This window comes from Oenanthe melanoleuca, chromosome 26 (genome assembly GCF_029582105.1).
Source record: "Oenanthe melanoleuca isolate GR-GAL-2019-014 chromosome 26, OMel1.0, whole genome shotgun sequence".
Classification (NCBI taxonomy): Eukaryota; Metazoa; Chordata; class Aves; order Passeriformes; family Muscicapidae; genus Oenanthe; species Oenanthe melanoleuca.
This window is the reverse complement of record NC_079359.1, coordinates 1030295-1057110: the sequence shown is the minus strand read 5'-3', so window position 1 is coordinate 1057110 and position 26816 is coordinate 1030295. Positions and strand designations below refer to the sequence as shown.

Below are 26816 nucleotides of genomic sequence, written 5' to 3'. Positions count from 1 at the left end.
GGGTTGCACTCACTTTTTTTTCTGCTCACTTTCCCCTCCTTGCTCCGCCTCGGGCAGAGCTGGGGGAAGCGAGGAGAAGCCACACGTTCTCCTCCCCACACACCTTCCCACTTGTTGGTTTTTGGGTTTTTTTTTTGAGGGAAAATTCCTCCTTTCTTTTATCACATTGGAAAACCTCCCTTCTCAGGAATTCAACAGTTTAAGGGGAAAAAAGCCTGGTTTGGGTTGACTCTGCTGGGTCAGAGCGGCAGAAAGCCTCGAGGGGTGGGGGAGGCAGTGCCTGGAGCCTGAATTCCGGGAGAATGGGATGCACCCCTTGACCTGGGGGCCCCCAGCGCTTCGGGGCTGCTCCAAGGGCAGGAATTTTTGGTGCTGGAGCTGCTCCCACCCAGCCCCAGGAGCTGCTTGCGTCCCTAAGCCTCGGGCAGACCTCGCTGAGCACATTCGGAGTTCCCCTGGAGAAGGCAGATATCTTACACCTATTTTACAAATAAGATAACAGCCCTCGCTCAAGGTGACCTGAGGGTTGTCAGGGAGCAGCGGCCAGTCCCGGTGAGGACACACAGCCAGCGCCAGGTGCTCTCTGCAGCTCTTCTGGGGGGTGACAGCTCCTCTGAGGTCCTTGTGGTGCTCCAGGCAGAAATTTGTGTCGGTGGGGTTGGCTCTGAGACCAGAACTGCTCTGCTCCCCAAGCCAGGGTGTTTTACCCCACAAACCCTTCAGTTTGGGATGTACCCTCTCCATACCAGAGTATTTTACCCCACAAACCCCTCAGTTTGGGGATGTGCCCTCCCCAAGCCAGGGTGTTTTACCCCAAGAACCCTTCAATTGGGGATGTGCCCTCTGCTCCCCAGGCCAGGGTGGTCTTACCCCACAAACCCTTCAGTTTGGGGATGTGCCCTCCCCATACTAGGGTAGTCTTACCCCAAAAACCCTTCAATTTAGGGCTGTGCCCTCCCCAAGCCAGGGACTTTTACCCCACAAACTCGTCAGTTTGGGGATGTGCCCTCCCCAAGCCAGGGTGTTTTATCCCACAAACCCTTCAATTTGGGGATGTGCCCTCTGCTCCCCAAACCAGGGTGTTTTACCCCACAAACCCCTCAGTTTGGGGCTGTGCCCTCCCCAAGCCAGGGTGTTTTACCCCAAGAGCCCTTCAGTTTGGGGATGCACCCTCTGCTCCCCAAACCGGGGTGTTTTACCCCACAAACCCCTCAGTTTGGGGCCGTCCCCGTGCCTGCCCTGCTGCTGCAGCCCCGGGAGCGGCTCCCCCGTGAAGAAAAGGGCCGGGACAGGGCTGACCCCACCGACACACACAGTGACACGGGCTCAGCAGTTCTGTGCCCTTCCCTTGCCTCTGGAGATGTCCCCACGGGCTAAGGCAGCAGGGAAGGCTCTGAGCAGCTGTGAGCAGCAATCCCTCAGCAGACAAACCCCAGAGCCCCACAGCCCCTCCCAAACCCCGAGACTGAGCGGCCCCCAACGCCCACGGGGGCAGCTCTGAGCCTTCCTGCATTCCAGCCTCGGTTTTGGGGCTGTAAATAATCCAAATAATCCTGCTGCCTCCCTTGGGACACAGTGTTCCTCATTCCTGGTGGCAGTGCCAGCGGTTCCCTTTCAGGTGGCAGCTGTGGCTCCAGCCCTGGCACCACGGAGCCACCTCTGCCAGCGGGGTGGTGGCACCCAGCCCAGGCCTGGGACACTGCCACCAGCAGTGCCACCCCCTGCCACCCTCCCAGCAGCGCTGGGCATGGCCATCACCTGCCCCAGGAATGGCCACCTCCATCCCTGGAGGAATTTGGCAGCCCAGATCTCTGCTTTCCCACCTGGCTGAGGGATTTGAAACGCTCCTGAAGGGACAGACAGACAGACAGACAGACAGGACAGCCCAGCTGGTGTCACAGCACAAAACCTCCCAGCATCTCCCACCCCGTTCAGCACCTCCCAGATCCCCATGGAGCCCCAGGCTCCCTCCATCCCAAACCCTGCAGCTCTGGGCGTGGCAGAGGGACAGGGAGGGAGGATGGAGGGAGGAAGGCTCCCTGCACTCCCATCATCTCCCGGGAACCATCCCCGTCCTCCCCAGCCCGTGCACTGCCTGGCCCTGCTGCCCCCACTCAGTTATTACCACTGAATTATTGCCCCCATTAAGTGACACGTAGCTGCTAAAATTAATCATCTGCAAACACATCCACACATTCCAGCACACGGAATGCTGCTATCGGCCAGGAAATAACCAGCTCAGCAATCCCTGCACCCCAGGCTGACCTGGGGAGTCCCTGGGGTGCCTTTCCACGTCCCGGTGCTCCCCAGTTTCCTGGTGCTTCCCAGACACTCATCCACGCCCTGCACACCATCCTGGATGCTCTGTTGGTGGCCACATCCTCGGGTCACACGTGGGGAGCTCGGCCAGAGCAGAAAGAGGCAGAATCAGTTGTATTTCTAATTACTGAAAATGGAATTTGACCAGGACTGCACCTCCCACGCCAGAAATGCCCCAGGACCATCCGTGGCTGCACAGGGCTGGGTTCTTTGCAGGGCAAGACCTGGTTTTATCCTGATCACACCCAGCAGGACTTTGGAATAGCAGCTCCTGCCACAGGCAGCAGGAAACAAAAGGGAATCCATCAGTGCAGGAGGGACGCCGGGACTGGGAAGGGACAGGGACACCTCGTGTAAACCATTCCCTGTGGAAAAGTTACCTCGCACAGGTTGAGAGGACAAAAATCCAACCAGCTGGGCTCCAGCCCTGCCAGCATCCCAGCCAGTCACTTTGGGGTGGTTTTGTGTCCCAGTGTGCCCAGGCAGCGTTTTCCTGCCTGTGCCAGGGGTCAGTGGCATTCCCACGGACCTGGCATCCCGCTGCTGATCTTCCCGATGCTCAGAGCAGCTGAGAGGATGAGCAGCACCAGCCGCTCCTGTTTCCCTCATGCCAGGAACCAGCTTTGGAATTTTACCTTTTGTCTTTCTTCATTGGAGCTTCGCTAGGAAAAATGCCCTTTACTGATGGCAGAAGTCCCTTTTGGCATTAAAATCCCAGCTAATTAACCCTGCACATTAGCCCTGGATGTTAATTAGCATCCTCCAGGATGCTGCTCCCCCTCTTTCCGCGGTGCAGGATCCCTGCGGGTGCCGGAGCTCCGTGTTCGCGGGATTTTTCCTCTGGGAACACTCGTGGGCTGCTCCCGCTGCCGTGCCACGCGTTCCTGCCCCACAGGGCTGCGCGTGTATCAGGCTGTCCTTTAAAAAAACCCACTCGATATGAGTTATTAATGATATTTACAGGATAGCTGCTCGGCAATGATTAGCCGTGTCGGTCAGATGGCAATGAATCAGCCCCCTTCCCTGGGGCAGGGTGTTCCTCTGGCGTGCTCCACACACAATGATTGATTTGCATACGATGAGCTTTCTTGGCATAGCCGCTGATGCCTCGAGCGCGCACAAGGTACCAGGAATTTTTACTCAGGGAGAGAGCAAAGGCCACACCGCTGCCTTTCCCTTCTCCTCACCCCAGCCGTGTGTTCCTGCCCTTCTGTTTCTCTCCCCGCTCCCTTTTCCCACCGTTTTCCAGCGCTCGGGGGCGGCAGCACATCCCGGTGACAGCCGGGGGAGGAAGGGCACAGAGCCACCCCCGTGAACATCCCGTGCCAAGCTGCCCTTGGGGACAACGGGAACACGAGAGATCAATTCCTCCACAGCAAACAACCCCCTGCAGCTTCCTTCCCCCTGCAGGTGGCCAATTCCTCTGGGGACATGTCCCTGTCCCATTCCTCGTCCCACTCTGTGCTGGTGTCCCTGTCCATCTCATCACCTGCAGCATCCTGGCTGGTACCTGGCTCCTGCATCCTCAAATCCCTCTGGGGCGAGAGGAGAGGAGTCCAGGAGCCTGGAGAAGAAAGAGAGGAGATCAGGATCCTGGGGAGGAGAGGAGATCAGGATCCTGGGGAGGAGTCCAGGAGCCTGGACACGAGAGGAGATCAGGATCCCGGAGAAGAGAGGAGATCAGGATCCTGGAGAAGAGCAGCAGGACCCTGGCCCCAGCTTGGCACAGTGGTGCTGCCATGGGCTGGACACGATGGCAGCAGGGGATGAGCCCGTCCCCTGCTCCGAGCTGGCTGCTCCCTGACCTGCCACAGGAGCTTTTCCAGTTCCAAACCCCCGGCACCTCCCGCTCCAGGACATCGAGCAGCACGTCAGCGGTGGCTCCCAAGCTGCAGCTCCCTCCCGGCCCCTCCCGGCCCCTCCCGGCCCCTCCCGGCCCCTCCCCGCTCATCGCTGTCCGTGCCAGGGGTGTCACAAGAACCTGTCAGACCCTGTGCGTGCCCAGGTGCGGCTGCAGCCCGGGCACCGCGATCGCGGACAGCCCAGGCCAGCCCAGCCCGAGCGCATCCCAGCGCATCCCAGCCCAGCGCATCCCAGCCCAGCCCAGCGCATCCCAGCCCAGCGCATCCCAGCCCAGCCCAGCCCAGCCCGAGCGCATCCCCGCGTATCCCCGCGCATCCCAGCCCAGCCCAGCGCATCCCAGAGCATCCCAGCCCAGCCCAGCCCAGCCCAGAGCATCCCAGCCCAGCCCAGCCCAGCCCAGCCCAGCCCAGCCCAGCCCAGCCCAGCCCGAGCGCATCCCCGCGCATCCCCGCGCATCCCAGAGCATCCCAGCGCATCCCAGCCCAGCCCAGCGCATCCCAGCGCATCCCCGCGCATCCCAGCCCAGCCCAGCGCATCCCAGCGCATCCCCGCGCATCCCAGCGCATCCCCGCGCATCCCCGCGCATCCCAGCCCAGCCCAGCCCAGCCCAGCGCATCCCAGCCCAGCCCAGCCCAGCCCAGCCCAGCCCAGCCCGAGCGCATCCCCGCGCATCCCAGCGTATCCCAGCGCATCCCCGCGCATCCCAGCCCAGCCCAGCCCAGCCCAGCCCAACCCAGCGCATCCCAGCCCAGCCCAGCCCAGCCCAGCGCATCCCAGCGTATCCCAGCGCATCCCCGCGCATCCCCGCGCATCCCCGCGCCGGGCGCACAGGACACAGCCCGGGGCTCTGTCCCGGGCACACAGCGGGGCTGGCCCTCTCCTCCCCGCTCCTCTCATCCCTTTGAACCTGGAAATGAGAGACACTCTGCTTTCCGCTGCCAAGCCCTCCTCGCGGGGTCGGGCGCTGGCACAAAGCGCCCCATTGTCCACCCCGGGGGCGGAGAGTCGGCCGGAGCTCAGGGGCCGGGCAGACGCTGCCCACCCAGGCCAACAAAAGCATCTCCTGCTGCCCCCGGCCCGCGGCGGGGAGGGAGGGGGCCGGGGTGCCGTGAATATGGCTTATTGTCACCCGGAGCGTGGAGGGGATCAGGCCGGAGCGGGGAGGGGTGGGGTGAGGGGGGACATCCAAAAAAGCTCTTCTCCCTCTTCTGATCTCCCCTTATCTGCCCGGGCTATCTCTGGGCTTAGCCCGGGTGTACCTGCTCGCAATTACCTCCCCAAGCCAATCAGGCGCCGAGCACAGCCCTCGGTCCCCTTGACTGAGGTGATTTATAAATGACTCACTGCAGCTTTGAGCGCAGACCTCGCACAGCTCCTCGCTGCACCTCCTGCCCCATCCGCAGCCCCGCACACGCCGCGCTCCGGGCGCAGGTAACTCCAACAATCGCGCTCTTTGTCTGGGTGGGCGTGGGGGATTTGCATTCCGGTTGCACAGCCATGGGTGTGAGGCGCACTATTTGGAGAACTGCTACTTCTTTTTTTTCTTTTTTCTTTTTTTCCCTTCCTTTTCCTCCCTTCTCTTTTCCTCCCTCCTTTCGCCAAGGGGATTTACGGCGGCAGATTTACTCAGGAATTAACAACACCAACGATCCAGCAACTTGATTTATTCCGAAGAGAGAGGCTGGAAGAGCCAAAAAATGTGAATTAGTTATTGCTGGAATAAATCTTGGCTTCTTATCCTGCCTGGTCCCTGCTGAGATGTGTGGAGGGATTTCCCTGACATAGGACAGATGAGAAACACTCAGTTTCTGGATCCGTGTTCTGACCAGAACTTTCTGTGCGTGGGACTGAGGATGTTGCAGCCCAAACTGGGTGTTGCACATCCCGGGATGGAGGGAAGGGATGTGGAGCCCAGTGCCTGCAGGCAGTGGTTGGGAAGCGCTGGTTGAGCACAGGAACCCAGCCCAGGAAAGGGGATTTGGCTGTTCTGGGCATCCTGGTGTTCACAGTCGGGTTAGGAGGGAATTTTAAAGCTGGGAATGAGGAGTGCTCCCAGACTGAGACCTGTCACAGCGGGTGCAGGGTGTCCAGCTCCTCCCAGGGCTGTCTCAAGGGATGTTTAGGTCCAGTTTGGGCAGGTTCCTTCGTACAGAGGCAAGAGGAAATGTCCCCTCAGTCTGGCTCCATGGTGAAACACCACAGTTCCCAAGCTGGGATGCTTTCTGCTCTGCCCTGATAAACTTTGTCCACACCTTATGTGTAAGCAGGCTAAACCTGGAGCTGGGGACCTGTCCTCCTTTCCCTCACAGATAAGTCCCTCAGTGACATTTGTCCTGGTCACGCCGTGTTTCTGCCCCGGGTCAGAGATTCCCGGCACAGAGATGCCATCCCATCCTCCACCTCCAGGACAGCATGCACGGCGTGACCCCAGAGATGTTTTTCTGTTTTTCCTTCCCTGAGAGTGGATCCACAGGGCTGGGAGCAGTGGAGGACTGAGCTCTCAGCTGGCATCCCCGAGCAGGGCAGGCAGATGCTGCAGGAATGCTGCAAACTTTTAAATTCCTTCAGATTTGCTTTGCCCACCTGCTCCTGAAAGGTCTGTGTCAGAGACACGTTTGGAGCAGAGACTGTGGCTCTGAGGGACAGTAGAGTCTCACTTCTCTTTCCTTTAAATGCCTTTCCAGTTCACTCCTGCCCATCCCAGTTGCCTTTTCCATGGGAAGGGGATGGGGCAGCACTTCCAGGGACTGGGCTGAGATGTTGGGGTGAGGCACTGCTCTGCCACACTCAGCCCGGGGGGCAGCAGGGCAGGGAAGGTTCTGGAGGACCTCAGTGGGGTGTATGGACACCCCAAAGCACAGCACCCCAGGCCATGGGCTCACTGCCCTGCCCCAGCCCTTCCTCACAGAGCTCTGGCACTGACGAGGCTCTGACAGCAGCAGAGAGCTGGGTGGGGTTGGGAACGAGTGGGCAAACCAAACAAACCCGAGGGAAAGTGGGTCCAAGCTGGGCTTTGCTGCCCTGGTGCCAGGGCAGGGCAGATCCCCCGTGCCACAGTGTTTGCCCCTCACAGCAAAGCACAGGGCCCGAGCTGCTGGATATGAACATTTCACTTAACAAACACCCTGTGAGCCAAACACCTCGGCTTCACCCTCAGTAGCTGGCAGATTTTATTATGCTGGTTACCAGGCACAGAGCTAGTTTGGTTAGAAACTCGTGTGAAGTGGTACATCAAACATTGGCACCGGCCCAGCACAAGAGCTCTGCCTGCTGGGCTGGGTCACTCACAGTGAGAAAAGGGACATCTGCCTGATGGAAATCACCTGCTTAACACTCCAGATACTGGGTCTGAGCAGAAGGAATCACTGATTTAATGCCTGTGGTGAAGGTACAGGAGTGGGAATGGGAGGGCAGATCCTGGGGGACGAGGGGCAGCTCAGTGGGATGGGAGGTGGGAGCTGGAGGGAAGCAGAGATGTCTCCTCCTGGCCCTGCACTGTGGGACCCATTCCATGCCTGCCCAATTTCCATCAGAGCCTCCTCTCACCCCCTTCTCCCTCTGGCTTTTATTCCACCAGCATCACAAGGTGCTTCCTCGTGGAAAACTGACTGGAACAGCAAAGTTTTGACTGAACTTTATGGATTCTGGCATTTTGCCTTTTCTGAGGCATGGATGTTTTTCATAACTGATTTATTTATATGCTCTTCTGGTGTCTTCCTCCTCTATTTCTAATGGGTAAAGAAAAGGTTAAAGCCCAGGGACAAATGTGTGTGCTCAGTGCATGGCATCAGGCCCCTGAACACAACATCTGCTTCCCTGCCCCTGCTTCTTTCCCCTCCTCAGATTACTGGGAATTTTTTTTCCCCTCAAAATACTCATGCCAGAAATGTGGGACTGTAGATGTGTCTTTATCACTGCCAGCTTTTCTTCCTGAACCAGTTCATTTGTAGGTGAAGCCTGTGGCCATCCAGAGCCAAAAGTAAAACAAAACGAAATCAGCCAAATTTTAAGTGTGAAAAAGAATTTGTGCCCAAATGGCCCAGCTGAAGACTCTGGGGTGCCTTGGGGGTGAGTTCCTCGTGTGGTCCCTCAGCTGGACTCGGTCCTGGCACATTCCCAACACCAGGAGGTGACCAGGGAGTGACCAGGGAGTGCAGGGGCGGAACTGCCCGATGGCAGAGGTGAATTATACAACATCTTCTGAAATACCTGAGCTGAGTGAGTGACAGCAACCTCCTCCTCCTCTGCCTGGGCTGGAGAGGCCTGAGAGGCAGAGGGGAGTGAGTGTGTGCAGGAGGGCGAGGGGGAGCTCAGCTGGTGCTGCAGAGCCTGGTGCTGCCACATCTGGCACTGCCACATCTGGCACTGCCACATCTGGCACCAAGAGCGCAGCCCCTGTGCCACACAGGTCTCAGGGAGTAGTTGGTGGCTTCTCCTGCTGCCCCTGCAGGATCTGGGCCCTTCCCCTGCTGCCCTGCAGGATCTGGGCCCTTCCCCTGCTGCCCTGCAGGATCTGAGCTCTTCCCCTGCTGCCCTGCAGGATCTGGCCCCTTCCCCTGCTGCCCTGCAGGATCTGAGCCCTTCCCCTGCTGCCCTGCAGGATCTGGCCCCTTCCCCTGCTGGCTCTGCAGGATCTGGGCCCTTCCCCTGCTGCCCCTGCAGGATCTGGGCCCTTCCCCTGCTGCCCTGCAGGATCTGGGCCCTTCCCCTGCTGCCCTGCAGGATCTGAGCCCTTCCCCTGCTGGCTCTGCAGGATCTGGCCCTTCCCCTGCTGCCCCTGCAGGATCTGGCTCTTCCCCTGCTGCCCCTGCAGGATCTGAGCTCTTCCCCTGCTGCCCTGCAGGATCTGAGCCCTTCCCCTGCTGCCCCTGCAGGATCTGAGCCCCTTCCCCTGCTGCCCTGCAGGATCTGGGCCCTTCCCCTGCTGCCCCTGCAGGATCTGGCCCCTTCCCCTGCTGCCCTGCAGGATCTGGCCCCTTCCCCTGCTGCCCCTGCAGGATCTGAGCCCCTTCCCCTGCTGCCCTGCAGGATCTGGGCCCTTCCCCTGCTGCCCTGCAGGATCTGAGCCCTTCCCCTGCTGCCCCTGCAGGATCTGGCCCCTTCCCCTGCTGCCCTGCAGGATCTGGGCCCTTCCCCTGCTGCCCCTGCAGGATCTGGGCCCTTCCCCTGCTGGCTCTGCAGCATCTGGGCCCTTCCCCTGCTGCCCCTGCAGGATCTGGCCCCTTCCCCTGCTGCCCTGCAGGATCTGAGCTCTTCCCCTGCTGCCCCTGCAGGATCTGGCCCCTTCCCCTGCTGCCCTGCAGGATCTGAGCTCTTCCCCTGCTGCCCTGCAGGATCTGGGCCCTTTCCCTGCTGCCCTGCAGGATCTGGGCCCTTCCCCTGCTGCCCCTGCAGGATCTGAGCCCCTTCCCCTGCTGCCCTGCAGGATCTGAGCCCTTCCCCTGCTGCCCTGCAGGATCTGGGCCCTTCCCCTGCTGGCTCTGCAGGATCTGGCCCTTCCCCTGCTGGCTCTGCAGGATCTGGCCCTTCCCCTGCTGCCCTGCAGGATCTGGCCCCTTCCCCTGCTGCCCCTGCGGGATCTGAGCCCTTCCCCTGCTGCCCTGCAGGATCTGAGCCCTTCCCCTGCTGCCCCAGGGCTCCCGTGGCACCTGCAGCCACAGCCAGGCGGGTGCAGCGCTGGAGGAGTCAAGACCTTGTCCTGGTGTTGCAACCAAACCCTTGCACCTGTGTCCTCCCAGCAGGCCTGGGCTGGGGACAGGGGGGAGCTGCTTTTATGGCCCTTTCTTGGGCAATGGGGCCGGGAGGGGCTGTTTTGGATGGAGATTCACACGGGATTGGGAGGTGGTTGGACCTCTGAACCCAGTCCTGAAGCAAACAGCACAGAGGGCTGGGTGTGCCTTGTGCAAGGAGCAGGGGGATGGAGAGGGGGCAGGCAAAGGAGGGAGACTTATTTCAAGAGCTCTGATGTTTAATCCCTGAAATTAAGAAGCAGCCACTTGAATGGGACATTCATTCCTTGAACGTCCATCTCCAGCACTGGGGTCAGTTTGGGCCCTTGTATCACACCTGAGGCAGGGATCAGAGGCTCTCCCACCGAATTTTGACTCATTCCTTGGACTGGGGCTCCTGTTCTGTGCCTAGGTCAGCGCAGCAGAGTGGCTTTGTGCCAATGGCTCCTATCAACAGCAGCCAATGTGACTTTCCTCTTCCCAAGCAGGGCTATCACCAGCACGGGCACAGCAGATAAGAGCTCAGGGAGGGTGTTTGCAGGACAGACTGGGAGAAAAGCTCCGTGCCTGGCATGCACAGCCTGGTTTGGGACTGCCAGGGCTGGGATTAGCCAGGGCTGGGCTGAGGGGACACTCATGACCTGCTGGGACAGTGCTGCTCACCCACACCACCTTGCTGGAGCAGAGCAGTTCTGCTCTCATGTGTTGTATGCTCCAAGTATCACATCCCATTTGTGTACTCAGTGAGGTCAAATTTTACATTTCTGAGCATCACCCACTGCCTGAAAACCTGTGAGCACTTGGAGCTCTTCTCCCAGACCTTGTCCTTTATTTCCATGCTGGAAGAGAGATCTTGAAAAACCTGGTCCCTGCAATGCAGCAGAGTGGCACTGTGCTCTCCCCTCCACACTCATGGAATTGCTCCGGGCTTAAACCAGCTCTGCAGCCTGCCCTGGCTCATCCCACCAGCACCAGGCCAGCTGCCTTTGCCTTTTGTTCAGGGAGCAGCCACAGCTCCTCGTGCTCTTTAACTCTCAAATCTCAGAGGTGTAAGCTGCTGTTTGATCTAGGGCAAGGCTGTGATAAGCCAAGCCACGAACTTGACTCTGTCCGAGACGCTGACATCACGAGCCTGTTTGCTCAAGATGGAATTTAATCGTGGGGATATTTTCCCCTCTATACCTGCTCTGTTTATTATTTTTTCCTGATTGCTTAGTGGGGGAAATTCATTAAAGAGCTGGGATTTAATTTCTGCTTGGGTCTGCCTGGTGGCAGAAGGGATGGAGAGACCACCAGGAGCTCGGGTGGGTTTATCAGCCCTCAGAAGCTGTTGCTGAGTCTGGACCTACAAAATATTCACCAAAGAGAACTGGAAATTCTGAGCAGAGCCATGGGGCTGGGAGCAAGGCTGGGAACAACCACAGGATGATGGGAAACGTGGGAAAACCATGACTGTGCATCAGACAGGCTTTTGGCATGAGGGACTGGGAAGAGCCCAGGACACTGAGAGTGCTGTTATCCAAAGGCAAAGCTCAGCCTTGCTCCTGGAGGGGACTCTCCAGGGGAAAAGGAGCAGCAGGGATGCTCTGCAGGAGAGGCACAGTCTCCTCTTTGCTCCAAAGCCGTGGGGTCCCTCCCGAGCCCCGTGGGTGCAGATCAGAGCTGGAATCTCAAACACTGTGAATCACAAATCCCTGGCACCACCAACACCCCACGGCCGGGCAGTTTTACAGCACAGAGCTCTTGTGGCCCCTGTGATCTCTGAAGGAGTGGGGTTGATGACCTCCCTTTCTAAATCCATTAGCTGCTATTTGCATAATGATTCTGCTGACCTCAATTCTCCCCAAAGTTTCGGCTTCCTGCATCATCCTTTCCTTCCTGCCCTGCTCTACAATCTCTCCTGCCCTCCACTCCAAGGCATCAGCCAGGGCTCTCACCAGCCCGTGGTGACATTTTGCTCATCCTGGTGTCCCCAGGCTCGATGTCCAGGCGTGCCCTGACTTTCAGCAGTGCAGGGGAGGGGAGGGGAGGCTCTGGCACATTCGGATCACTCTGTAAACTCTCAGCAACCTGGATGTTGTTTCTCGATACATTCTCCTGCCTGAATCACCTTTTTCCACCCCCTCTTCTCCTCCTGTGTTGGGCAATGACCCACTTAGATACACAAGACACAAATAATTACCGAGATCCTCGTTTTATATCTGACCACTTCCTCCCTCCCCTCCCAGCCCTCCCAGTTCAGAGTGATTCTCCCCCTCTCCCCAGGCATCTCTGGGCACGATAAAATGAGGGATGTCTGAGGTTCATCATCCCTCTGCTGAGACCCAGATACCGGGCAGGACTGGTCTGCCGGGATGTTTTGGCATCTCCATCACTGACATGAGTTAGCAACAGTTATCTCCCCGAGCATCACTTCCTAGAGCAGCCGGGCACGCACCCACGGCCAGGGGATGGGGAATGCTGGAACTGTGGCCAGGGAGGCAGGACCAGCTCGGATGGGATCCAGCCCTCCATCCCAGTATCAACCATCGAGGCCAACCAGCCTGGCAAAGCCGTGGCGATGGTGAAACCGAGCCACGGGAAAGGTCAAGTGCCTCGCCCGAGGCACAGAGGCACTCCCGGGCCGGGATTAACACCCGGCTCCCTTCATTAGCAGCGCTCATTAGCATCACCTCCGAGCAGCCGGGAAAGCTGCAGCAGCCCCTGGAGCTGGAGAAGCCACTCCCAGGACCTGCCTCTCTGCCACGGGGAAACTATTTAGGGTGGAGGAGCTCGGGGAGGGCTGCAGACGCTGGAGGTGTCTGCTCTGTTATACCGCAGGTGGGGCCAGCTCCACATTCTTGGCTTTACTCTTTCTATTTATATATATATATATATTTAAATTATTATTATTATTATTATTTAAATTATTTTATTTTTTTTTAATCCAAACGATGCAGAGATGAGCCAGGCCAGGCCTCGCTATGCCATCGAGCGTCCTGCCTACTCCGTCAGCCTCTTCGACGAGGAGTTTGAGAAGAAAAGCAGAACTTACCCCATCGGGGAGAAACTGAGAAACCTTCTCAGGTAACAGGGAAAGCTGTGGAACATAACCCAGATTTAGTCAGGGATTGGGGGAGTATAATTCAGACCTGGGAATACCAATCCCACTTTTATCCTTCAGGGGTTTGATGGATGAAAGGCATGGAAGAAATGCAAATTGGGCTGAAGAAAATGAAATTGGTGGCTCTTTTCTCAGCAGAACAGTTTGCACTGAGGGCATTTGGGATTTGGGCTCCTGTTTTCCAAGGGGTTTTTTTAATAGTGGAAAAAGCACAGTTGGTGATGTAGGGATGTGTGGATTATTTTTTTTAAGCTTTGCAGCCAGGATTTAATTTTCTCAGCTTTCTGATTGAAACCACCTTAGAGTTATGCAAACAAAGGTTAGTAACTCTGCTGATCACTTTCTTGGAAATCTGTCTGCACCCTTCAGAAAAAGGAAAGCAATAATACAGGAAAGAGAGAGCTCAGAATCTGGTGAGGGAGAAAGGCTGAGACATTTTTAGGAAGATCCTTCCTTACTTCCAGTTCATTTTCTTCCTTCTTTGCTCATTTGCTTTCATTTTCTATCTCCCTTCAGATGTTCAGGTTCCAGGTTCAAGCTCACCCTCTTCCGCCTGTTCCCGATCCTGGCGTGGCTCCCCAAGTACAGGATCAGGGATTACATCCTGCCTGATGTGCTGGGCGGGCTCAGTGCAGGGACAATCCAAGTGCCACAAGGTGAGCAGTGTCCCTCTCTGCTGTCCTGGAGGGAATAACCCTTCCAGCTCCAGTAAAGCCCTGCAGCTGATGCCCAGCTGGGAGAGGTTTTGTATTTTACTGACTAGCCCAAGCTCTGTGGTCCCTGTATTTATTTCCCTGCCTGTTTCCCTCGTTTTGCAGGGATGGCCTTTGCCCTCCTGGCCAACCTGCCTCCTGTCAACGGGCTCTACTCCTCCTTCTTCCCCCTGCTCACCTACTTCTTCCTCGGGGGCATCCACCAGATGGTGCCAGGTGAGGAGCTGTCAGCACAGGGCAGCTCAGTGCTGGCTGGGAATGCTGAATGATTCTGGCTGCCCTGCAGGATGTCACCCCAGTGACCCTGTGGGGCTGGGGATGGGCTGAGTGCCCCCGCACAGCCCCACCTGCCCAGGAGCCTTCCAGGACTCCCCAGAGGGAGCTCCTGACCTCCCCGTGCTGTCCGCAGGGACCTTTGCTGTCATCAGCATCATTGTTGGCAACATCTGCAATGAGCTGGCTCCAGAGTCGGACTTCCAGTACTTCAACCACAGCACCAACGAGAGCAGGGTGAACACCACGGCCCTGGAGGCAGCCAGGCTGGAGATCTCTGCCACGCTGGCCTGCCTGACAGCCATCATCCAGGTGAGGGACCCCAGCCCCTCCTAGAGCCTGGAGCAGAGGTGGTGCTGGCAGCTGCTCAAAGAGACCCCACTTCTGGGTGGATGATGCCTCAAGATAGAGATTTTTGGTGATTTTTGGTCTTGGGGTGAATTCTCTATGTGGACAATACAAGAACAGCACCCTCAGCCCTCCAGCCCCCAGAGATCAGAGCATCCCCCTGCCCCACACAGCCCTTGGGGCTGCCACTGCTCTGACCTCACCTCCTCTGTCCCTCCCAGCTGGGCCTGGGCTTCCTGCAGTTCGGCTTCGTGGCCATCTACCTGTCCGAGTCCTTCATCAGGGGCTTCATGACGGCGGCGGGGCTGCAGATCCTCATCTCCGTGCTCAAGTACGTCTTCGGCCTGGCCGTGCCGTCCTACACCGGGCCCTTGGCCATCGTCTACGTAAGTGGGTGCACACCCCCCCACTGCCTCCCTGCCCGGGAAACGGGGCCCAGACAGCGGGGAAGGGTGAGGGAAAGGAGCCCCTGCCCCAGCACAGCCTGGCTGATGGTTTGTTCCCTATCCAGAGCTCTCTGGGCCCTGTCTGCATGGTTCTAGTGAGGAATAGTGAAATGGGACTGGGGCTGGGGGATATGAGCTGTGCTGTTTCCTCTGAGCAGGTTTGGTCATTCCTGGGATTTCCTGCATCCTCCATGGATGAATCCTGTGCTGCATTAAATCACAGCACAGGCTCAGGGCAGGGGGTGATCCCTCAGCAGAGGGGACACATCTCAGGGTGTTGATGGTGGTGGTGGCAGGTGCTGTCCGTAGTTCTGTCCATGTCTGGGAGTGTCTGGCTCCCCCTGACCCCTTCTCCTCTTCTCTCCCCTTCAGACATTCATTGACATTTGTAAAGGTCTGCCCCAAACCAACCTGGCCTCCCTGGTCTATGCCTTGGTCAGTGCTGTGCTCCTGATCGTTGTCAAGGAGCTCAACCTCAAGTACATGAAGAAGATCCGGATGCCCATCCCCATGGAGATCATCATTGTGAGTGAACCTGGGCTGTGCTGGGACCCTCCCTGCCCCACAGCAGGGACACTGCTGCTCTCAGCAGGGCCACCCCACAGAGCACCCACACAGTCAGTGTGACACAGCCCCAGCTGGTTTGGGGTCAGAAATGGGGCTGTCCCCATGCTCATCCCTGCACTGCATCCTGGAGATGCTGAGGGTGAACAAACCCCTGTTCTCACCTCCCCCAGCCCAAACTCGGTTCTGGTTCTATTCTGTCAGCTCTGGGAGCACGGCAGGGTTAATGCTCTGAGCCAGCTCAGCTCTTCCTGCTCACAGCTCTTCATTCCCTTCCTTTCAGGTGATCGTGGCCACTGCAATCTCAGGCAGCTTCAGCATGCCCGACAAGTACGGGATGCCAATAGTGGGGAAGATCAGCATGGGGTAAGAGCTTGTGCAGGTCTGATTCACCTTCCAGACAGTTTCCCTTCCTCCTCCTCCTCCTGCAGCCTGGAAAACACCTCACTCTTCCCTGCTGCACCAGAATCCCCTTCCAGGAGTGCCAGCATGACACAACCACCCCCATCCTCTGGGTTATGTCACTCCTGAGCCCTGCAGCTCCTCGCTCACCCCCCAGCCCTGGACTGTCCCAGCTTGTCACCTGTGCTCTGAGTGCAGGTTCCCAGAGCCCACCCTGCCCCTGGTCAGCAAGTGGAAGGACATGGTGGGCACGGCTTTCTCCCTCGCCATCGTGGGCTACGTGATCAACCTGGCCATGGGGAGGACGCTGGCAGCCAAGCACGGCTACGACGTGGACCCCAACCAGGTAGTGCAGGGCTGGGGCAGCCAGGGGCTGCTGCCTGTGCTCTCAGGCGTGCAGGGGAGAGCTCAGGGCGTGCAGGGGAGAGCTCAGGGCGTGCAGGGGAGAGCTCAGGGCGTGCAGGGGAGAGCTCAGGGCGTGCAGAGGAGCACTGGGACGTGCTGGCTCAAGGCAGACGTGCTGCTCCCATGGAGGCTCCGTGGCTTTGTGCCATGAGACGGGAGAAAGGACACGGCACAGCTCTGTCCTGTGGGCTGGAGAGGGGCTGGGAAAGGGGCTGGGAAAGGGAAAGGAGCTTTAGGCTGGGCTCTGTGCCTTGCTCCCCCTCCACACTCGGTGTTTTGGCAGCTTGCTGGTGCACGCACTTCTCAGGGAGCACAGCAAGACCTGGATTCCTGGTGTGTCACCTAGATACTGTGAGAGGCAGGACATTAAATAATCCTCTTTTGTCATCCCTGGCACAGTGGCAGCTTTCAACAGCAGCCACACATACCACATGGAGCCCTGCCCTGAGTGTGTCAACAGATGACAACGTGTTTATGTGGAATTGTGCTTCCAGGTTTCCCTGCTGCACCAGAGCCCATCCCAGATCTTAGTGGAAGGAAAGAGTCTGGGATGCACTGCAGGGAGCCCAGAGCCTCATGAACCAGACTCAGGCCCCTGCTCCCCTGCAGGTGTCAGCAGGAAGGGCAGCTGTCCTGTCTGATGGACATTCTGCACATCTCCACAGGAAATGCTGGCCCTGGGCTGCAGCAACTTCTTCGGATCCTTCTTCAAAATCCACGTGATCTGCTGTGCTCTCTCAGTCACCCTTGCTGTGGATGGGGCAGGAGCGAAATCACAAGTTAGTTCTTCCTTCTCCTGCTCCTCTCCTCTCTCCATTCCCTCTGGAGCTGCCACTGCTGCCAGCCTGCCTGTGCAGCTCTGCACAAGTGTCACACACAAGTGCTCCAGGCTGTGCTGTTAAAGCAGGATTTCCCCCCTCCCCAAGCCCATTTTGGTCCCTGATTTGGCTCTCTGGGTTGGGCACAGAAGCAGAGCTGTCAATCTGCAGCCTCACTCTGAGCAGTGAGGAAATTGGGGATTATCTGTGAGATCTGCAAACCCCTGTTTGCCTGTTTTCAGAGGCAAACATCCTCTCACATAAAATGCTGCAGTGCCCAGTTGTGCCCCTGACTACACCCCGGGGAGGTTTGGGAAGCCCTGATGTTTGCAGAAGTGATTTTCTTTCCTCTTTGCAGGTGGCAAGTTTCTTTGTGGCTCTGGTGGTCATGGTGACCATGCTGTCCCTGGGAATCTACCTGGAGCCTCTTCCAAAGGTAACACAAACATCTGTGCAGGCAGAGCCGTTGCAACACCAGCTCTCCACACCCAAACCAGGCACAGCCTCACTCCAAAACCCTGATGCAAACGGGGTGGTTTGTTCCTGGCCTGGGGACCTGTCTGCTCGGGGTGTCTGCAATCACACAGTCACACAGTCACTCAATTCCAGGCTGGTTTGGGTTGGAAAGGACCTTAAACCCCATCCCTGCCATGGGCAGTGACACCTTTCACTATTCCACGTTGCTGCCCTTGGGCAGGGATGGGGCAGCCACAATTTCTTTGAGCAAATGTAAGTGTAAATTACAGTGAGAGAATCACCCAAATCACCCCGCTCAGAGCCAAGTGAGGTCTTGGTGAGCATCACCCTTGTATGGGACTGGCCCAAAAAAAAGCATCCAGTGCCAAATGTGGCACATCTACATCCTGGCTGACACCATTCCCTGTCCTCCACAGTCTGTGCTGGGAGCCCTCATTGCTGTGAACCTGAAGAACTCCCTCAAGCAGCTGGCTGACCCCTTCTACCTGTGGAAGAAGAGCAAGCTGGACTGTGTGAGTGCCTGGGGTGGTGGGAGGCATCACCTGGCCAGGGCAGGATGAGCAGGACAGACCCAAAAAGTCTTTTGTGGGGTTTTGGGGGTAAGAGTGCCTTGCAGGAGGTGGGTTTGGCTCTCTTGGTGAGATGGTGCTCCCTGTCCTGCCCAGCTGAGCACGCTGCTGCTCACAGCACATATCAGAGAGGCCTGAACTCTTACCTGCTGTGTTTAAATGCCAATCAAGTGTGGAGCCTGTTTGCCCAGAACTAGCCAAACCGGCCCTGCTCAATATCTGGGAGTCATGACTTAAAAACTCACACAATGGCCCTCCAGGGTGAGGAGAGCCCTTCAGGGTGATAAGGACTCCAGGCACTGGTTGATGTATAAACCCAGGCAGGGGCGGCGGGGGAGTGAGAACGGAATTTGGAAATGTCTGACATAGAAAGACAGTGTTTGAACAGGACTCCCACGGCTGGGAGAGGACACTGAGCCAATATCCTGTCAGGGCCCAACAAACCAAACCCCTTATCAGGGCAATCAGCAGCCCAGAGGGGCTGGCCCGGGCCATGAAGAGCTTTCCCAAAATCCTGCTCAAACAGGTGCTGGAGAAGAGCTGGGTTATCAATTCTGGATGTGTTCTGCTGCTGTGGGGGGAGAGGGGAGCTCTGTGGGCTCTGGCAGTCCAGCTGAGGGCAGGGGGACCCCACAGAGACCCCAAAATCCTGGGCAGACACCGGAGCATGGACTGAGTGCAGATGGGTGAGGAACATCCTGGCAGATGCCAGTGGAGTGAACGGGATTCCCCTGACCTTAATCTCCTTGGAATTTGAACTAGATTCAGTGTCCTGTCCCAAAATGGGGAGCACCATTCCTGGGTGATGTCAGACCATTGGTGTTCATCACCTTAATGCTGGTGCTGCTTCAGGACAGCTAATTCCAGCTGATTCTAACCAAGCCTGGATGGATGGAGGGATGGATGGATGGAGGGAAGCTCTTCCTTGCAATTTATACACAAAATTAATACAAATTAAGATATTGAAGTCATCAAAGTTATCCTTATTCATCCAAGGTCTAAGTTGGTTTTTACTAATTTTGAGGATGGGATTAAAACAACCTGATAATGGTTTTCAGAGGGGATGTTTAAATGCAGGGCAGGACTGATCTCATGTGGAGAGTGATGCTTGAGTGCTAACACATCAAAAAGACAAATGGCAGAGCTCTGAGCTGGAGTGGGGCAGCTTTTGGTCTCCTCTGTCACACTTGGCCATGAAATCCTCCCTGTGTTCAGGCCATTTCTGCAGGTGCTCATGCAGGTTCAGGGAGAGGATTTCTGGTATTTTCTGAGCTGCTGTGACTGGCAGCAGGAGCTGCTTGGGGCAGGGAGCAGCAGGTGATGGGATCTGCAGCATCCTCACGAGCCAGGCTGATCCTTTTTGGATGGAATGAGCAGAGTGGAGAAACACCCAGCTGCTTTTATGGCTGGAAAAAGCTGGGGCTCCTGGCAAACTCCCCAGCAAGGATGGTTCACTCTGAAACATGCAGCAAACTGCAACAGCTGCAGAATTCAGGCTTTGGCCTATTCATGAGAGCTGGGAGGGTTTGAGAGTCTGGGACAGCAGCACAGAGCCTTTCCCCATCCACTTTCCCCCCCTCCATTTTTCCTCCCCTCCAATTTTTTTCCCCCCCTCCACTTTATTTCCCCCCTCCACTTTATTTCCCCCCTCCACTTTATTTCCCCCCTCCACTTTATTTCCCCCCTCCACTTTTTTTTCCCCCCTCCACATTTTTTCCCCCCTCCACTTTTTTTTCCCCCCTCCACATTTTTTCCCCCCTCCACATTATTTTCCCCCTCCACATTTTTTCCCCCCTCCACCTTTTTCCCCCTCCACTTTATTTCCCCCCTCCACCTTTTTTCCTCCCATCCACTTTTTTCCCCCCCCTCCACTTTTTTCCCCCCCCTCCACTTTTTTCCCCCCCCTCCACTTTTTTCCCCCCCCTCCACTTTTTTCCCCCCCTCCACTTTTTACCCATCCACCTTTTCCCCATCCACCTTTTCCCCTCCACTTTTTCCCCCCTCCACTTTTTTTTCCCCCCCCCTCCACTTTTTATCCCCATACTCTTTTTTTCCCCATCCACTTTTTTTTTTGGCTCAGCCAAATTCCTCTTCTCCCCTCTGTCCCTGCAGCTGGTCTGGCTCGTGAGCTTCCTCTCTGCTTTCTTCCTGAGCCTCCCCTACGGCGTGGCGGTGGGCGTGGGATTCTCCGTGCTCGTTGTGGTTTTCCACACCCAGTTGTAAGTACCTGCCGGCCGGGAGGGGCACGGGAGATCTCCCGGGGCACCGGGAGGGGACAGGTGATGTTTTGGGAGCGACCTCTGGCCCGCGGAGCCCCGGGGAGTGCAGGTGTCCTGCCCGGAATGTGCAGACAGGAATGGCGATTTTCTGCCTGCATTCCCGCTCCCCTGCACATCCCAGGGCAAGGGGAAGCCTCAAAGTATTTGCTTCACCCCAGCACAAAGTCCTGCTCACAAAAAGAGTGAGCCCTCTTTTAATCCATCAAATCCATTCATATTTCCCAGTCTGGCATCTTAAAATACTCTTTTTTTTTTTTTTTTTTTTTTTTTTTTTTTTTTTTTTTTTTTGGCCTGTAGATTCTGCAGGGATGAAATGTAACATTTGCACAAAGCAAATGCTCAAATCCTGGGATGGATTGGGAAGCAGAAGCAGTTTTCTTTCCCCTAATGCTGATCCTTTATTTTCTGCAGCCGCAACGGCTCTGCCCTGGGCCAGGTGATTTCCACTGACATCTACAAGAACCCCAAAACCTACAACAAGGTGAGCTGAAGATAAACCAAAGAGAAAATGCTCTCTTCTTTGCCACTGGTGCCCAGGCTTGCTCTGAGCTCCTGTCTCTGCTGCAGGTCCATGAGGTCAATGGGATTAAAATCATCACCTACTGCTCGCCGCTGTATTTCGCCAACTCGGAGATATTCCGGGAGAAAATCATAGCCAAGGTGAGAAATTCCTCAACAAAGCCCTGCCTGAAGCCCATCCCAAACTGCCCTTGCTCTCTCCTGTGCTGCTACACGGGGTAATCATGAACAATGGGCACATCCTCAATCCTCCTCTCCCTGATCCTCTGTTTGCAGAGCTCGTTTTACAGCTTGTGCCCAAATCCTGGCAGGTTCCTCCTCCAAGCTCTGCCAAAACAGGGGCATCCTGCTGTCCCAAGTCCCTCCCTGCATTTCCTGAATTCCAGGAAATGTTTGGGTGCCATCAGGATCACCCCACTCCAGTGCACAGCTGGGAAATGCTGGGGAAGGAGCAGCAGCTCCTGACTCTTGGAACAGGTTTTTAAAGGAAAATCTCTTTCCCACAGACAGGGGTGGATCCTGGCAAGGTGTACTTGGCCAGGAGAAAATTTGTGAAACGGCAGGCCAAGGGCACAGCACAACCACCAGCAAAGCTCCCAAAATTCCTGCTGAAGGAGAGCAAGGTAACTCAGCTCCTGAGCTCCCAGAAAGGTCCCTGTGTCCATGAGTACAGCCCCAAGCCCCCATCAAACAGCTCCTCTTGACATGGGATTTTCTGGCCACATTTCCTACCTCTCATCCCCTTTCCTCCCCACCCACATCTCCATTCCTCCCCAAACCTTAATGTGCAGGAGAGCTGGGCATGGCTGAGAGCAGGGAAGCTGGAGAGGAGGCTGGAACAGGTGAACAATCTGCAGAAACCAGAAAACTTTGGCCTCTTTCTCTGGGGATGTACCAGCAGCTCAAAGCCCCTTTCTCAGCCACCCCAGCCCTGCTTGCTTTGCCACGCTGAGCAGTTGTAAACAAATGAATCATGTAAACTATCCAAAACCCAGCCCCAAGGGACAGCCAGGCTGGAGTCAGTCCAGATGAAAACCCTTCACACCAGTGGGAGAGGTGCAGGTGACTGTGCCTGCCCTGACCCTGCATCTCTGCCCTGCCACAGACCTTGTCTTTGCAAGAGCTGCAGAAGGACTTTGAGAGCGCCTCTCCAACAGACACCAACAACAACCAGACCTCTGCCAACGGTGCCAGCATCTCCTACATCACATTCCACCCTCCTGCCCAGGGGGCTGGGCCAGGGCAGAGCCCTGGGGAGCTGGGCAGCAGCGCCCTGCAGGGCAGCAGTGACCCTGTGCTGGCAGCACCTCCCTACCTCAGCTTCCACACCATCATCCTGGACATGAGTGGGGTGTGTTTTGTGGACCTGATGGGCACAAAAGCTCTGAGCAAGGTTAGTTCTGGGCTGCCAGCACAGCCAGGCAGCAGGGACCTTCTGCTCTCTCACAAAAAGGTGTTTATTTTCCTGTTTTCCATATTTTACCTATGTGTTTATAATCCACAATTGTATGGATTTTCTCCTCCTGCATCCCTGGTTTTCTCCTTCAGCCCCAGCCCTGATAAAAGACTTCATACACAAACACAAAGCTGGAGCAGCAGTGTTTTTAATCCTCTCTCTCCCATCTCATGCCTTCCAGTTGTGTTCCAGTTACCAGAAGATTGGGATTAAAGTGTTCCTGGCAAACGTGCATGGTAAGAATTCCCCCAAAAACACATTTCTATGGGATCTTCCTCCATTTCTGAGCTCCTGACAAACAGAAGATCTTTTTCTGTTCATTATTCAAACTGTGAGATGTCAGTCCTTTGCTGGACCAGGCAAGAACAGATAAAATGAAAAAACAGAAGAAAGGAAAGAGAATCACTGTTCTCTGTGTGTGAAATGAGTGCTTTCATTTGGGAAAGGATAAGGCTGGAACATCTCCACACTCAGCATGCAGGAAAGCAGATCCCCACACTCATTTCTGCTGCAAATCTGCTTCTTCTGAGCCTTGCCTTGGCTCAGAGGACCCCAGCAGCCACACAGAGCTGCAGAATTCCTCCTCTGCTTTCCTCCTCCTTCAGCTCTCTCCTCTCTCCAGCCCAGGTGTACGATGACATCAGCACAGGGGGAGTCTTTGAGGAAGGAGGTCTGGACCCAGGTCACATCTTCCTCACCATCCACGATGCTGTTCTCTTTGCCCTGGCCAGTATCAGAGAATTTGTCCACCCACCCATCTTGGAAGAGGTAAATTCTCTCCCCAGCCCACAGGATTCTCCTGTTTGGCTCCCAGGCTGTGTCAGCACAATGGAAGAATAACAAATTGCTACTGCACCTCAAGAAACTTCCTGTTTATCTCAGGTGGTAAGGGTCTAAATCCAGCAAAATATTGAATATTCCAGTTGTCATGTACAGGCTGAGCACCTTGTGATGGAATGGATTTCCATGGGAATTCACCAGTTATGCCCCCAGCACAAGTTAAGGTGTCTATCACACCAGTGACAGAGAAACCAGCAGATAAACTCCTGGGCAGGGCTCCTCCTGGGCATTGCCCTGGCAGCACTGGCACCTTTCAGCCTGGCTCAGCCCTTGTTTTCAGTCCTTTTCACCCTGCTCATTTCTCTTCCCTGCACAGAGGCCGACCCAGACAGAGCTCTCCATCTATGATGAGTCTGTGGAGGAGAGCAGTGCAGAGTACAAGAACCTGGAGGAGGTGAGTTGTGATGCCAGGGGTCACTGCAGCCATGGGTGTGAGGCAGAAATCACAGCTTCTAATTGGGATTGATTAGATGGGAAATCATCTGAAAGTAACTGCAGTGCTTCGGGAAGTTAATTGCAGATATAATTTTAAATACAATTTTAAATATAATTGAAGATATAATTTTAAATATAATTTTAAATCTCTGTCTTGAGGAATCCTCAGGGTAGGTCACCCCACAGAGGAATCCTTCAGTCATTCTGGGCCACACAGCTCAGGTTCAGTCAGACCTGTGGTCTCCACACACTGGGGGGAACTGGCAGAGCCAGGTTTGGTTTATGCCCAAAAGGAGATTAATCAGTGAGGATTTTCAGCACTGGGGGAACTGGCAGAGCCAGGTTTGGTTCATGCCCAAAAGGAGATTGATCAGTGAAGATTTTCATCACTGGGGGAACTTGCAGAGCCAGGTTTGGTTCATGCCCAAAAGGAGATTGATCAGTGAGGATTTTCAGCACTGTAAATGCTGCAAAGATTTTCACCCACACGTGGGCCTTGGGAGGAGATCCCAAGCTGAGGTGTTGGGGCATGGCTTGGACTAGATGATCTTGGAGGTCTCTTCCACCCTGGTGATTCTGTGAATTCGGGAATTGCCCTGTGCTGTCTGTGCCCAGCTGGAGCTCTGGGGGTGTCTGTGTGACAATGACAGCGAGCTGTGCCCTGGGGCTGTGCCCTGGGGCTGTGCCCTGACCCTGCCCATGCTCTGTGCCTCCAGGAGATGTTTGGAAGCATGTTCCACTCAGAGACCCAGACAGCTCTGTGAGCACAGGAGCACCGGGCAAACCTCCAGAGGAGGCTCCTCTCTGCCACCCCTCCCTGGAGAGCTGCGCTTCACCTGGGGATCAAAGGTTTGCAAGGCGGCCACCACCTCCAGAACTGCCAAATCCCTCCCTCCTCCCTGCTCTGCTCTGGCACTCTGGAGGATTCACAGGACTCTGGGCAGGCAGCAGCCCCTGGGGAGGCTCAGGAGATGGGTTCTGATGGATTCTGATGGATTGCAGAAGTGCAGCTCAGCTGGAGGCAGGTGCCTGAGCCCGGGGGACATCCAGACACGCCTCTGTCCCTCACAGTCCTTCTGGAATTGCATCACCTGGGCACCCTGCTGCTTCCCTTCCCTCCTCCCTCTCTCCCCAGAAGTGGAATGGAAGCAAACATTGAAAGAGCAGCAGTGGCTCTGGGGAGGGTGGCAGTGCAGCTGCTGCTGCTCCTGACGTGCACTGACCCCAAATTCCCCTGCAGCCTCTGCCTCTCCTCTCCTGTGTCCCAGCACCCCCAAAACCACTGCCTCCAACCAGTGCTGTATTTGACACCCCAAAGACCTCAGGAACTCTCTCAGCAGGGCTAAATTCTGAAATACAGAATTTTTTTTCTTGCTAACAGGACAGGCTTTTACTCAGAAGTAAGAATTCCTTGTTATGTGCACAGTGGGTTGAGTACATCAAAACAGATTATATTTTCAAATGCTATTTCTATTTTAATACTCTATTATATTACAAATGTAAGCAAGCTTTAGTGTACCATTTGAGTACACAGATGTCATTGAGCTGATTGCTGAAGGCTTCCTGGGAAGAGAATGTGGGGCTTTCCTGCAGCTCCCAGATGTCTCATTTTTAAGGAAAACCATCCTTGCTAAACTCACTAAAGGAAACAACAGCAGCACCCTGCCAGTTTGGTTTTATGTAACATCTCAATAACCAAGTCACCACTTCTCTACCTCAATTTCTGATTATGTGGTGCAAGAGAGAGTAATAAAACCAAAAGAGGGCAGAAAACCCCAGCAGCTGATGGTTATTACTTATTTTTATCATAAACAACAATGGTTTCTCCAGAAATCTCCATGTGCAGCTTGTTTTACAAGGTAAAAGCAAGAGATTGTCTCTTAAATTGTCCTTGAGGGTGATTCCTCATGGCCTTTTGTACTGCCTGAGTGCTCCTTTCAAAAACTTCTAATTTTGAAAGAAAGGCAACAAAGGAATTGGTGCAGAGCAACAAGAAACTGTCCTGATCAATATTTTGGGGTCTCTGAGGTGGGATCAGGTTAGAAGAGGGAAGTTCCAGTTCCCAGCTCTTCATTCAGGATTCATTACAGGAGGTTCATCCCCAGCCTGGGGTCTGACAGGACAAATTCAGCAATCCTCAGAGCACAGGCTTAAACCAGATTGGGTGTCCTGAACTTCCTACAAGAAATGGGATGGGATGTCACCAGAAATGGCTCAGAAAAAGCAGAAAAGTGGCTCTTCTGCAAATCATGACCCAGGCAGAAGGAAACCTCAGTTCTGTAGCCAAATTCTGGGTCAGTTCTGGCAATAAATGTAACAGCAGCAGGCACAGGGCACTGCTGGAGGCACAGTGTGGCCAAAGTCATAATTCCCAAGTGCCTGGGCAGAGAATCAGGGGAGATCAAAGTCATGCTGGTGAAATATTTTCAGTTCCAGTAAAATATTCCCTTTATTGCTCTTAAGTAACAGTGAGATTGATGTGTGTTGGCTCTGAAGCCTTACTTGGTAAATGCATGATGTATAACCAGCTCAGAAATGTTTGTAATTTATTTAATTTAATGTTGGTCTCGTTCTTTTTTTCTTTTTTCTTTTTTTTTTTTTTTTTTTGTAATAAACAATATGAGAACAATCATCGTTGTCTTCTGCTGGCTCAAGGGCAGGATTTCCATGGCTGTTCCCATCCTGGGACAGTTTATGCCATGGAAAGTTGGATAAATCTTCACATTCAGTCCAAAACAGCTGTAAAGAAGAGAAAAAGAACCTTTCTGTCATGCCAGCTGTTGGATTTAGGGAAGAAGTGACATGTTTTGAAAAGCAGGTGGATTTAAAGCCTGTCAGGAGTGGGCAGCACAACACAGACACTGTCCCTCGGTCAGTCCTGGCATCCTTCTGCCTCACCTGCGGCCCCAGTGAGCCTGGGGTGGTTATTCCCCACATGAACACCTTCATCCCCATCCTTTTGGGAGCAGAATCCCAAAATATTGGAAGAAACTCTTCCCTGTGACGGTGGGGAGGCCCTGGCACAGCTTGCCCGGGGAAGCTGTGGCTGCCCCACCCCTGGAATTGTCCAAGGCCGGGCTGGAAAGGGCTCGGAGCAGCCTGGGGCAGCGGGAGGTGTCGCTGCCACGGCAGGGGTGCAATGGGATGGGATTTAAGATCCTTCCCAACACAAAGCATTCCTTAACTCCGCGCTCCCCGCGGCCGCCGCCACACCCCAGCGAACTACAACTCCCAGCAGCACCCGCGGGAGAGGCGGGG

At 55.4% G+C, this 26816-nt stretch overlaps 1 protein-coding gene across 1 annotated transcript; it reads left to right on the top strand.

Moving 5' to 3' along the window:
- The first annotated feature begins 12701 nt into the window (after window positions 1–12701).
- Window positions 12702–26794, top strand: SLC26A9 (solute carrier family 26 member 9). Its single transcript, XM_056511136.1, has 21 exons — window positions 12702–12731; window positions 12851–12977; window positions 13531–13670; window positions 13833–13943; window positions 14137–14312; window positions 14570–14734; window positions 15167–15319; window positions 15642–15724; window positions 15959–16106; window positions 16831–16944; window positions 17342–17419; window positions 17877–17972; window positions 20142–20248; window positions 20720–20789; window positions 20876–20968; window positions 21334–21450; window positions 21933–22220; window positions 22465–22519; window positions 22906–23051; window positions 23440–23517; window positions 24275–26794. Exons 2-21 carry the CDS (start codon window positions 12853–12855, stop codon window positions 24320–24322), a joined length of 2391 nt encoding a protein of 796 aa, XP_056367111.1. The 5' UTR covers window positions 12702–12731; window positions 12851–12852; the 3' UTR covers window positions 24323–26794.
- The last annotated feature ends 22 nt before the right edge of the window (window positions 26795–26816 follow it).

What these genes read in the sequence shown, in the direction of transcription:
- SLC26A9 (XM_056511136.1), top strand. Translation starts at nt 12,853, where the DNA reads ATGAGCCAGGCCAGGCCTCGCTATGCCATCGAGCGTCCTGCCTACTCC. An exon ending in GGGCAGGAGCGAAATCACAA is followed by an intron (nt 16,945 to 17,341) that starts GTTAGTTCTTCC and finishes TCCTCTTTGCAG; the next exon opens with GTGGCAAGTTTCTTTGTGGC. An exon ending in AGTACAAGAACCTGGAGGAG is followed by an intron (nt 23,518 to 24,274) that starts GTGAGTTGTGAT and finishes CTGTGCCTCCAG; the next exon opens with GAGATGTTTGGAAGCATGTT.